Genomic DNA, 13,610 nt, shown 5'->3' with positions numbered 1-13,610 from the left:
GAACTGGCACATTATCTCACTGAATTTTTATGACATTACAGAAGGGGTGGCTATTACGATTTCACCTTTATAGGCAAGGAAACTAAGTTTTATCATTCTAGATCTATACTCTTTAAGATTTACTTTTATTATTTCTAATTATATTTATATGTGCATGCCTGCATACAGGTATATGCATGTGAGTACAGGTTCCTGTGAAGGTGTTGGATCCTCTGGAGCTGGAGATGGTTTGGAGCTGTCTGATGTGGGTGCTGGGAACTGAACTCAGGTCCTTTGAAACAGCAAGAACTTTTAGTTGCTAAACCATCTCTACAGCTCCTCAGATCCACATTATTTTGGGGGTGGGAGGGTTCAAGTCAGGATTTCTCTGTGTAATAACTCTGGCCATCCTAGAACTCGATTTGTGACCAAGCTGGCCTTGAACTCACAGACATCCACCCGCTTCTGCTTCCCAAGGTGTGCACCACCACTGTGTGTGATATATTGTGTACCCCAATATATTGTGTACCCTAATAAACTTATCTGAGGATCAGAGGACAGAGCCAGCCACTAGATTAGACATAGAGGCCAGAGAATGGTGGCACCCACCCTTAATCCTATCATTCTGGAGGCAGAGATCTGTCTGGATCTCTATGAGTTCAAGGCCACACTGGAAACAGAGCCAGGCAGTGGTGGCACACACTTTTAATCCCAGCACTTGAGATCTCATGTCTTTTCTTGGAAAGCACACATGCCTTTAATCTCAGGAAGTGACATGGCTGGGTGGAGAACAGCATATAAGGCATGAGGAGACAGGAACTAAGCAGCAGTTCAACTGAGACCCTCAGGGGTGAGGACTCAGAGGATTTCAGTCTAAGGATTCATGGAAACAGGATCGGGTGAGGAGTTGGCGAGGTGAGGTTGGTTATGGCTTGTTCCGTTTCTCTGATCTTTCAAAAAAGTTTATTAGCTGGGTGGTGGTGGCGCACAACTTTAATCCCAGCACTCGGGAGGCAGAGGCAGGCAGATCTCTGTGAGTTCAAGGCCAGCCTGGTCTACAGAGCTAGATCCAGGAAAGGCGCAAAGCTACACAGAGAAACCCTGTCTCGAAAAACCAAAAAAAAAAAAAAAAAGTTTATTAGGGTACACAATATATTGGGGTACCACACCACTACCTGGCTAAATTCATCTTTCTAAACTGACCAGTCCTCCTTCTTCCCACTCAGTGCCCTACAGTAACGTCATACTGTCTGTCTAAACCCCAAGTCCTTTGATTGGCGTTAAGTCCCTAATCTGGGACAATTATAACCAGAAAGTTAAGAAAGCTCAACAATGTTCCGCTTCTGTTTCAGAACTGGCTCCTGTCTAGTAAACTAAGGTGTTCCCAGAACTTACCTGCCATCACGTGACCTGTGGAGGCTGCCATGGTAGCTGCTCACTTTGCTGTGGACACTCCCTGCTTTGCTCCTTTGATCATCCACCATGGCCAGCTGAGTTGAAGAAGCATGTGTGGATGTTCCTTGAGTGGAAGTTCCTCTTGATTTTCGTATAATAGGAGTATTTGGGTCCCTCAGAAGCGACTGAGCAAAGTCAGGTTCCTGGAGCACCTGCCGGCTCTCATTCACTATCCTACACAATACAACAGGAAGTTTAAGATACAAACATTCCTATAGACCAACAAAACAATACTGGTGGATGATCGTCTTGAAATTAACTGTTCCCCAAACTAAGTCTTTGGGGCCAATTTGAGGTAACATTTTTGACAGAGGACAGACTGTAACAAAAATCTCTGTCAAAAACTGGGCCTGATGCCAGAAATCCTAGCATCTGGGATGTTGAGCTAGGAGAATCAGAAGTTGAAGGTTATCTTCACATTCAAAGGCAGCCTAACCTACATAAGACCTTGTGTCAAAACTCAACAACAAAATAAACCCAATGCCATTCTGCTCTAAAGTGCTGTGACAGAGTAAGAAAATCAAGACTGTAGTTCCAATTTTGTGAGCACATAGGCGATCTCAGCAAGTAACTATCCTGTCTTTCCTTGATTTTATTTATGAAATGAAGGCTGATAAGTCCATTATTTCTAAGAAGTCCCTTTTAGCTAAAGACACCTGTGACCCTTTAGGTCCCAAAATATTTTTTTTAATTTTATTTTTATGTGCATTGGTGTTTTTGCCATGGGTGTCAGGGTCTCCTGAAACTGGAGTTACAGACAGGTGTGAGTTGCCATGTGGGTGCTGGGAAATTGAACTTGGGTCCTCTAGAAAAGCAGTCAGTGCTCTTAACCCCTGAGCCCAAAATACTTATAAGATAGGAAAAAGTTTTATTTCATGCTCTGCAGAAGTAATAATGGCTTCATGGTAACGATACAATTTTAATTTTCAAGAGCAGTTTAAGGCTCCATCTTGACTCTGCAGCAGGAACAGCAGCCTAGTGTTAGAACAAACCTGAGTAGTCAACCTTAGGACAAAGTAATATGAACATTTAAATTAAGCAAATATTCAATGAAGTCCTAAACAATTTAAAGGGACAAATTATCAAACGTAAAAGTTTTAAATGTTATGGCAGGATGGACAGTGGATAAGTGTGCATTATGATGAACAAAGCAATAACTGAACTAACAACAAATCAAATTAAATCACTGTAAAGTATCTGTGAGGATCAGCTAAAGTTAGAATTAAAGGACGTAATTAAAAAAATCAACCCCAACATGTAAACCCTTGATCATTTATTGAGAAAGTATGTGTAAGTTCTCAAATTAACAGGGTTGTAACAGTCCCTGTTGTTCTCAGTACTGGATTGACAGGTGAAAACAGGTATTTGGTGAGTCCTTTACATCTAGTCCTTTAATCCATTTAATGTATTCTTGGTATTTATAACAGAGTACCAATAGATAAGTAAGTTCTTACAAAGAGAAAGTATGTCACCTCTAAAAGCAGCATCATATTTAATGAAAACACCAAGGACCACTAAAAACATTTTCTTTCCTCTAAGACAAGGTTTCTCTGTGTAACTCTGGCTGTCCTAGAACCCACTCTGTAGACCAGGCTGGCCTTGAACTCACACAGATCTGCTTGCTTCTGCCTCCTGAATACCGGGATTAAAGGTGTTTCCACCACCACCTGGCTAACCAGAAATATTTTCATTAAAAACAGGAATATGATACTATCTATTACCACCACTCTTAATTAGTTCTTTCAATAGCTTCAGACTACAATTAAATAAAAGAAAGAAATTAAGGTTATAAACCTTTAATGTGCACTAAATTAGAAAAGGAGCAATAGTCTATCTTTTCACATGTGTGGCAGACCACAAAAAGCCATGGAAAACTTCAAACAGAAGTTGAAGTTACTAATTCTTACACTGAGCAGCTGTGTAGCTGTGGCCAGGAATTTAATCTGCTTAGTTTTCTCCTCTGAAAAGAGATGAGAATACACACCAACCCTCCCACGGAAGTCAGGGAGGCCAGGTAAATAGGAAGAGAAAAAGAAAACTGTGTGAATGTTTTACGACGCTTAGTCTTCCCTCCTTACTAAAGATTAGAACAGTGAAGCCTTTGTATGGCTCTACTCAGCCATTTTCTCAAAATCATATTTTCAGTTGTCTATTTATTTATTTGTTTCTAAGATAGAGTCTTCCTATCTTGCCCAGTGTGGCCTCGAACTCCTAATCCTCCTGCCTCAGCCTAATCAATAACTAGGACTACAGGCACGAGCCACTGTGTCCAGCTAGTTTTTCATTTTAAAGTCATGCTTCTGTGCTAAACGTTACTAGTCACTGCTGATAGCTATAATCTTGTTAGAATAATTCTCCAAATCCAGCACGCGCACACACGCGCACACACACACACACACACACACACACACACACACACACACACACGAGGGCTGTTATTACTATGAGGACTCATTAACTTACTCTTTTTTCCTACGACCATGGAAAAAACTGGCCCATTCAAAACATGTCTTTTTGCTTCCAACCCAAAATATAGAGGGAATCCCGACTATGAGAGCCATCAGATACTTCATCAGAAAGAGAATCAGGTCCGGACGACTCATCTGAGTAACCTATAGGGAGGTAAAGAAAATCACCTTAAATATGTTCCTCTATTAAAGGCAAGTATAGAAATTATAAACACAATAGACAACAGTGAAATCATGTTCCAAATTTAGTATCTTCATTTCTAAAGTTCTATGGATAATTTTCTTGGATCCTCAAAAGAGCATCGAGTACTCTTAACTGAGCCATCTCTCCGACCCTAAATCTTTTATAGTCTCCACTAATTTTCTGTCTTCCTTTTAGTTTTAGCAGAGATACACTAAACACTTAACATGAGTGTGAACCTGCCAATTACCCTATCAACTGTCACTTTTATTGTGCGAGTAAAGGTGGATGCTCTAGCCGCTTGTCTTACTTTATTAATGCTCTCTCACCTTACATTTTGTCTAACACTGTTCATTAGCTCTCTTCTTCCCCATACCAATATGTTTTCAAGGATTCCCCAACACCCTTTCATAGACTGCTTCCCCCAAGTCCTATATTTGTGCTGTGCCTTTTAAAAGCAATGGGTAGTTCATCACTAAAATGTAAACTCCACAAAGATGAAGGTTCACTTAATCTCCAAGTGTTTTATTTCCAGGGCCATAAGCAGTGTTCAACACATGACTGATACTCATAAATACATATGTATTCAAATATAACTTTTACTTTTAAAACTTTTTAGATAGGGTCTCACTGTGTATCCCTGGCTGATGCAGAACTCCCTATGTAGACCAGGCTGGCCTCAAACCCACAGAGATCCACCTGCCTCTGCCTCCTGAGTGCTGGGGATCAAGGGCGTGCGCCACGACACCTGGCTACTTATGTTTGGTTTTATCAGAAAGAAATTAGTTAAAAGCTTGATAGTGCTGGCGCATGCCTTTGATCCCTCATTCAGGAGGTCGAGGCAAGTGGATCTCTGTGAGTTCAAGGCTAGCCTAGTCTACAAAGCAAGTTCCAGGACAGTTAGGATGGTGTGTTATACAGAGAAACCCTGTCTCAAAAAAACAAAAAGGGGGGTGGGGGAAGAAAAGAAAAAAGGAAAAAAATTACAGTTAAAATTATTCAGCACCACATCCTCTTCACCAGACAGTGCTCCCTTCCATAGCTACCTAGCTTTTGAAGTATTCAGAGTAATTTTTCACAAAAATATTATTTTATCATTACTAACTCTGCCTAGAGCTACTAAAATGTCTCCCTTCAGGTTCCCTTCTTTTCCCACTGACACAATGCTCTTGGATGCCTTCTTGGGTAGGGTATGCCAGTCCTTTGTCTAAAAGCATCTCTGTCCATTAACCCTGAGTGGACATACAGCACAGCCATGCTAATATTTGTTACTATCTTAAAGTCCACCGCCTGCAAAGTCCTGCTGCTGCTGGAGAGACCCCTGCTTTTACTCTGGAGACTTTTGCCTCTGGTAGTCTCTAATTTTGCATTCAATACTCCTTGTTGTCTTTTTACTTATCACTAGCACTCTGATTGTTGTTTTAACCAATTTTGTTGTTGTTGTTTTTTCTCTGTGTAGCCCTGAGTGTCCTGGAACTCACTCTACAGACTATGCTGAACTCAGAGATCCAAGGCCTGGAATTAAAGGTGTACACCACCATGCCCAGCTACAACATATGTTCTTAAAATATTTACTTATTTTATGTGTGTAGTGTTTTTCCTGCATGTATGTCCATGTGCCATCTGCATGCCTGGTTCCTACACAGACCAGAGGATGGCACTGGATCTCTGGGAACTGGACTGTAGGCTGTCATGCAGGTGCTGGGAACTGAATCCAGGTCCACGGCAAGAGCAGCAAGTGCTCTTAGCCATTTTTCTGAGCTGTCTCTCCAATCCCACAACACATTTTTAAAGGAAGATTTTCTTAAAATATTAATGAACACAGGTATGTTTCATAAAAAAAAAAAACCGACACATAGTTACGACAATGCTTGTACCTAACAAATGTTCAAAAATACGTCTCCTGGAGCACTGCTGTCTCACGGGTGAGGCTGGAGAGAGGTCTCAGCAGTTAAGAGCACTTGCTGATTTCAGTTCCTAGCACCCATACTGGGGAGGGGGTGGTTATAATGCCTGTAACTTTAGCGCCAGAGGATCTGACACCCTCTTCTGGTCTCCTCAAGCACCCACACATGTGTCATATACTCACTCAGACATATAAAAATAAAGCTTAAAAAAAGATACACTGTGGTGAAATAAAACATGGAGACCGTAACCCCCTCTTGAAGGATTTTTTACATTAGTATGCTGAAATTTCTGAAAGGTCCTGGAGTAAGAAAACTGTTTACTCATTTTTTTTCTAAGCCGGTAAGACATTGAAGAGTTGGAAAGGGCAAATTCTAGGCATTGTCCTATAGTCTATGAGCCTCTTCATCTCAGAAAATCTTCTTTTTATTTATTGTTTCTATTTTAAAACAACGTCCTTTAACATGGGAAACCCCTGAACTAGCACACATTCATTCTCCCTCTGGCTCCACAGCCTGTTGTTTTTTTTTTTAAGACAAGGTTTCGCTCTGAAGCCCAAGCTGGCCTTGAACTTACAGTAATCCTCCTCTGACACCTGAGTGCACAGCACATGGGTGAGCTACCACACAAGCTTGGCTTTGAACTATTGCTTCTCCTGCCTTAACTTCCCAAGTACTAAGATTAGAGGTGTGTGCCACCACATCCTGGCTGGAAAAACCGCAGTTAAGGAGACACTAATTTTTACATCTAATTTTGTTGTCTTCTCCATGATTTAAAAATCCACCAAACCTATTAGCATATACATTAACCATGGTTGTACGTATCCAGAGAGAGCGATGGGAAGGGGAATCCCTACAGAGGTAGAGTACAGCAAGAATGAAGTGGCTAAGAAATACACTTCAAATCACATTTGCTTCTATCCAATGAGTGGTCAAATGAGGACTGACCAGAAAAAGATATTTAACTGTAGAGAGGTGATTTAATTCTGTAATACAAAGAGAGGCTAGAGAGATACCTCAGAAGTTAAGAGCATTGGCTGTTCTTCCAAAGGGCTTGAGTTTGATTCCTAGCATCCACATGGTGGCTCACAACAATCTATAACTCTAGTTCTTGGGGATCAGATGCCCTTTTCTGGCCTCCCTGGGCACTAGGCATACACACAGACACATATGCACCAAAACACTCATCTACATAAATAATAATAATAATAATAATAATAATAAAGAAATTTAAATAATACAACGAGGAAGACATGAATAATAACTTTAGAAAATAAACTAGTAAAGCTGTAAACAGGAAGTGCAATGGGCGAGCTCAACAGAAATCACGCAATTCCTAGAAGTGTTGCAGCTGTCAAGTACTGGCCTGAGCAATGTCTCCAAAAATCACTTGAAAAGTGAAGTGCCTTGAACTTGTGCCTATAAGGGAATGATCAGCTGAGGTTGGAATACTCATGGACTTTGTGTAAGCCCTTCATTTTGTAGATAAGGAATCAAAATGATCCACCTTAAAGTGAAATTTATTTGGACCTTCAGTCATTTAAATTTTGAGTGTTACTATGTTCTGCAGCAGATGAGACAGAAAATTCTGTGCCCTAGTTCAATTTCCATTCTAGGGAGAGCTAAGGTAGAATGCTAATACACAGGGAATGAGGAAATCTTAGGCTTTCAGGGAGCAGTAAAGTAACTAAAGCAAGGCGAGGAGCAAAGGAGAGAAGAGTATTTGGGCTACGAAATGATAGAGGAGGATTAGATACTATCAGAATGGCCAAGGTCTCTCCACAGACATGGCACATTGAGTAGGGGTTGAGGGTATATTTTGGAGTGCAAGTATTTCAAACAAACATTGATAATGATAATCCTAAGGAAAATGTGTTACTCTTGAAGAAAAGCAAAGTGGCCAGGAAAGCTAGAGCCAGCTAGAGCCGAGCATGCAAGGAGGAGAATGGCAGGAGACACAGAGAAGTAGCAGGAATCGATGATGTCTGGTCCTGCAGGCAATGGTAAGAATACAAAGTTTTTGTTTTGTTTTGTTTTTCAAGACAGGGTTTCTCTGTGTAGTTTTGGTGCCTGTCCTGGACCTTGCTCTGTAGATCAGGCTGGCCTCAAACTCACAGAGATCCGCCTGGCTCTGCCTCCCAAGTGCTGGGATTAAAGGCGTGTGTCACCGCCGCCTGGCAAGAATACAAATTTTATTCCAGTACAACAGGAAGCCATTGAAGGGCTTTGTTCAAAGAAGTAACCAAGTTCACGTATGTTTTAAAACATTATTATGACTACCATACTGAAACAAACTGTGAAAGAGTAAGATGAAAGCAGAAGGCCACTGTGCAAGTAGATGAATGCTTGGTCAGGGGAGGAAGTGGAGGCTATACAAAGCTAATGGGTTGAATGCAAAGTATGAGAGGAGACAAGGCTAGCAGATGCCTCCCAATTAAGTGTCTAAGCAACTGGGGGATGCAAATACCAATCAGAGAATGGGGGGGGACCTGGGGGTGAGATGCAGGAAACAGGTTTTAGGAGAAATATTAGGAGTTCTAAATTAAGCTTAGAAACATCATGCAAATGGGCATTCTGGAGCTTAGACACATGTCTAAAACATGGGGAGACTAAGACTATCCAGAAAGGGGAGGTGGAGAGAGCACAGACGAGAAGTCCTACTTTCCAAGTTCTTTCCTCCAGTGTTTTACACGCTGTATAGTACTACTGTCTTTCATAAATCAACATTGCTCACATAATAGAAATGTTTAAATTAAAGGGAAGGAGTGCTAAAAACAAAATCAGTAATACCCAAAGCAACCACAAAAACCTTCAGTCACGCAAGCAGCACACAGGAGATTTGAAGGAGAGCAGGGAAGGAGCACTGAACAGTGTATGGCAAGATTCCAATAAACCCAAGATTCCAGGGGAAACAAGTTAGCACCTGTGGATGGCAAGGTTAAAGCAAGACAGTGACTCAAGAAGTCCAGGACACCAGGAAGAGAATGGACAAGTGACTGCTGTAGAAGGAGCTTCTGAGAAAAAGAGCTCTGAGGGTGGTTATAAACAGACACACAGGGCAAAGCCCATCAAATAAATGTATCTAAATAAGGGAAAAGGAATATATGTTCAGTTTTACTTAAAATAACCCTATAATGAAGTGAACTAATAGTTTAAAGAAAAAAACTTGAAAAATGAATCGATCCTTATATAGTAATGGGGACAAATGAGATGCACTACATTGTTTTTTCTCTTATAAAAGTTCTTGAAAACACCAGAATCTTTCTGATGTTATAAAATAAAAACTGTCTTAAGTTTTGTTTCTGGTGCAGTGAAAAAATACCCTGACCAAAAAAAAAAAAACAAAAAACAAAAAACAGCCGGGCGGTGGTGGTGCACGCCTTTAATCCCAGCACTCGGGAGGCAAAGCCAGGCGGATCTCTGTGAGTTCGAGGCCAGCCTGGGCTACCAAGTGAGTCCCAGGAAAGGCGCAAAGCTACACAGAGAAACCCTGTCTTGAAAAACAAAAAACAAAAAACAAAACAAAACAAAAAAACAAAACAAAACAAAAAACCACACACACAAAAAAAACAAAAACCCAACCAACTAACCAAACAAACAAACCAAGAACCAGAAAACCTTTGGGCAGAGGATTTACTTTAGATCACTATTCCAGGTTACAGCCTAGCTACTCCCGGGAAGCCACAGCAGCAGGACCGTGAGACAAGAGGCCATTTCACAGCCACAATCAGGGCAAGGGCACAAGGAATGCATCTATGCTTGGAGCTCAGCTAGTTTTCTCTACTTTTACATAGTCTATGGCCCAAATCCATGGTGTTATCCATAGGAGACAGGGTCTTTGAAGCCACATCATTTCCTGTAATTAAGATAATTCCCCACCAACATAGCCGGAGGCCAACCGGATCTAGACCATTCCCCATTGAGATTCTCTTTCCCTAGTGGTCTAGAACAGATTGCACCAGGTTGATATTCAAAACTAATGATCACATAATCCTAACGCAATTCATTCGATGTATTTCTTTGGCTTGTCATCTAGGAAACCAAGGAGAATCCCAGCTAAAGGAGACACCTACATCTATTTGATTACTGTCCTTTTTTTTTTTTTTTTTTTTGACAAAAGCCTGGCTAGCTATAAACAACCTGTATGACATCTTCTAAACACCTGATCTCCACAATCATTCTAATTTTAGCTAATAGTACTGCTAGATGGCTTTATTGAAACATCATCTGGAAAACATTCACCTATATCTTATTTTTCCTATTTAGATTCATAATCTAACAAAGCCCTGAAGTTTAAATTCTAAGTAAATGGAAAAAATTACTCATGTAAGCCTTGCATAAAAAGAAAACCACCTAAGGTATATTCACATTATTTGGTAGCCTAAACTGTTGTTGAGATTTTTGCTTTGACTCAGTTTGGCAGAGTCTTTGGCTCTGGACTCTTTTTCCTTACCAAGCAAAATCTGTATTTTTCTAATGGAGACACATACTGTGTTTGATTAGTCTTTATTTTTTAAAATATGTTAATCATAAAACACTGACTTATATCAAGCTCGTAATCATGTAAAGCCACATGAAAATAAACCATTGATCAGGTTCAGTCAGCCTGTCATACAAGTAACAGAGTAGGATTTTTTTGTTGTTTTCTTGGGAGCTGACAACAGAACCCAGGACCTTCTGTGTGCTTAGACAAATGTTCTACCACTGAGCCACACTCTCCGCCACCAGTTCTTGAATTGAAGCTTTGAGTTACAACTTTTATACACTTCTTAATTACATTATGCTGCTTTATCAGCCTTTACTTTTATTACACTTTGAAAAGTCAATTACTTGCCCTATCGACATAAAAGCCTATTATAATGCTGTAGTAATTAAGATAATGTAGCACAGAGAGACAAGCAAGCCATGGAACAGAATGGCAGCAAGTTTCACTGTGAGCTCTTCGTGTCTGACTGAGGAAGCACGACAGAGCAGTGGAGCAAGGATGAAGCAGTCAGGGAATGCTGACTGCTACACGCATCAGCATGGCTTATAAACTATAATTTGTTCCTTTCACAGAAGCCCTGGCTTTAAAGTAAAGCAGCACAAGGTTGGGCAAGTAAAGAGCTGTTAGCAGTTCACTCTTCCATCTTTTTATTTCTCTTCCTCTCTAAATCGCAGTTTATTTGTGCCATGGTGAAAAATGTATAATAAAGTAGGATTTCAGTCCCCAGATTTTCCTTTGATCACTGGAAGGAAATCAATATAAATTCACTGTTCAAACATTTTATAGATAATCTTTGTCTTCTAAACAGAGAGATTGCCTTCTGAAGATAATTACTTCTTATAAAATTAAGAGCAGCCAGTGTGGCCAACTGTAACGGAGTTCAACAACTTGAGTTTTACCAATGATTGCTGTATAACTATTCACTGTCAACCTTTAAGTAAACAAAAAATGAAATTTAATGATTTAAGAACAAATATGTCTCTCATTATTCAAGCTTGTAACTAACTACAAGGGAGAGATCAGAGAGCAAAGAGACAAAGGAGAGCAGAACTTGCCTGATTCCAAATGAACTGCCCAAGCAGAATGCAAATGTTCAGACGTTACCACGAAATATTACTGCTACCTGACAGGCCTGTCATGCATGTATCAATACAGACTGCACCTGTTAGTTAGCTGACCCCACAGAAAAATTCCACAAGCTAAACTTACTCAAGAGCTCAAAATGAAAATAGAAACACTAGTTATCTCAATTTTGTCATTCTTTGCCTTGCTGGCATTATGAAGAAGTTAGATTTGATTAAGCCAAGGGCAACATCCAGTTCTACATGACAAGTGTTGATCATCATTGATGTTATTGTCTGTCTTACAAGAGGGAATAGCTAGAAAGTAGAAAAACAACACTATCTACATAGACTACAAAATGATAGATGCAGTAAGTGGGAAACAAATAAAAAGTACAGAATTATGTGAATCTTGGTGAGCATAAGGAATGATAACCCTCATGCATAGTGTAACTCTCATGCTCACACAGGTAGAGAGTATAATTTCTCTAGTGGATTAAAAAAATAAAACAACAACAACAAAAAACTACTGTTTAATTTGCTCCTGTAAAGCAAATCACACAAAAAGCAAATTTTTTGGAAGGTTTTGTCTTTCAAATGTAAATTAAAAAATAATCAGAAAAGGGAAATCAGTTTTTACAGAACAATAAACAAGGGCTCTTCTTTACACAGCGAAGTTATAACTGACAGCATTCTCAGCCTTGTACACAATGAAGAGATCTTTAAAACTTCTCCAAATTGTTTGCAACTTCATGATTTAAAAAGGAAGCAAGCAAGCAAAAAATCCTATCAGCTGTAAGCCACAATGTGAGTGCTGAGAACTGAACCTGGATCCTCTCCAAGAGCAGCAAGTGCTCATAACTGCTGAGCTATTTCTCCAGCCCCTTAAATGCTGTGTTTTATTTTAAGATAGAGTTAATAAAACACTTGTCTGGAAATCTGGTACAGTGACTTTCTAGTTTTTATGGTGCATGCTAAGAAAGTGTTCATTTTCTATGGAAGACAGAAAGAATTCACACAATAATTTTGCTTCAGTCATGGCGTTATCTGACTCACAGTTAACTTTCTTCCATTAGGCTATGAACTCCTTCAAGATAATGGTTGTATCTTAATTACTCCCACTTCCATAGCAACCTCAACATGCCAGAAGAGTAGAAATATAATAACTTTGAATTAATAAGATTTTTAAAAGAAGAGAAAGCAAGATGTGGTTTATGGGAAAGCAGTTTCTAGATTCATTTAATTCTACATGTGAGAAGAACTTTAGCCATCTTGGAAGATTTGAGAGCTCAGGCTAGTGATGTAGCTCACTTGACAGAATGCTTGCCTAGCATGCAAGAAAGCCTGGGTTGAACCTCAGAAGCACATAAACTGGGTATGGTAGCACACATGTGGAATATCAGTACTTAGGAGGTAGAGGCAGGAGGAACACAAATTCAAGGTCATCCTCCATCACAAAGTATATCTGAGGTCAGTTTGGGCTACATAAGATCTTGTCTCAAACAAAAAAATTAGAGCTAAAGAAATTATAAACTAAGAGATTAACCTAAAGATACAACTTCTGAGTGAAATAGCCAGAAGTAGAAAACTGCCCCTTCAGATACATCAGTTTTCTTGCATAGAAAAAAGCATAAAATATTAAGACCACAGGCTTTGGAACCAAGCAGTTTACATTCAAATTCTGTCACTAACTGTATGACTTTGGTTAAACTGTGTTTCACACTTAGTTTCCTTATTTTGTAAAATTATTCTTGAGCTCCATTGTCAGTCAGTCAACATCAGAGATTGTCCTCTGGCTTCCACATGCCTGAGCACATACTTGAAAATACAAATGCATCCCCACATATAACACACACACACACACACACACACACACACACACACACACACACACACACACGCATAAACCACCAAAATTACTTCCCTTAATTGGTTCAGTGAAACTTACAAAGACGGCTACGAATAACCTTTACTGACATGTCATTCATGGTTCAAGAAGAAAAATACCATTTCCTTCACAGTCCTTTCTAAGTATGGGTGATTCTTCTGAAACTGTCTAGCAAAGGGAACACTCCT

The 13,610-nt window shown here is 39.8% G+C and overlaps 1 protein-coding gene across 3 annotated transcripts in view; it reads right to left on the bottom strand.

The window, feature by feature from the left end:
* Fzd3 (frizzled class receptor 3) overlaps positions 1–13,610 on the bottom strand; it is a 64,239-nt gene that overhangs the window by 10,157 nt on the left and 40,472 nt on the right. For all 3 annotated transcript variants that reach the window (XM_059273458.1, XM_059273460.1, XM_059273461.1), the window contains 2 exons: positions 3,898–4,046; positions 1,375–1,608 (listed from right to left, as the gene is read on the bottom strand). In XM_059273458.1, coding sequence (XP_059129441.1) covers positions 1,375–1,608; positions 3,898–4,046 — 383 coding nt within the window. The remainder of the gene's footprint in view (positions 1–1,374; positions 1,609–3,897; positions 4,047–13,610) is intronic.

The sequence above is a fragment of the Peromyscus eremicus genome, chromosome 9 (genome assembly GCF_949786415.1).
Source record: "Peromyscus eremicus chromosome 9, PerEre_H2_v1, whole genome shotgun sequence".
Classification (NCBI taxonomy): domain Eukaryota; kingdom Metazoa; phylum Chordata; class Mammalia; order Rodentia; family Cricetidae; genus Peromyscus; species Peromyscus eremicus.
The sequence above is the reverse complement of the archived record's forward strand: the minus strand, read 5'-3'. Positions and strand labels throughout refer to the sequence as shown.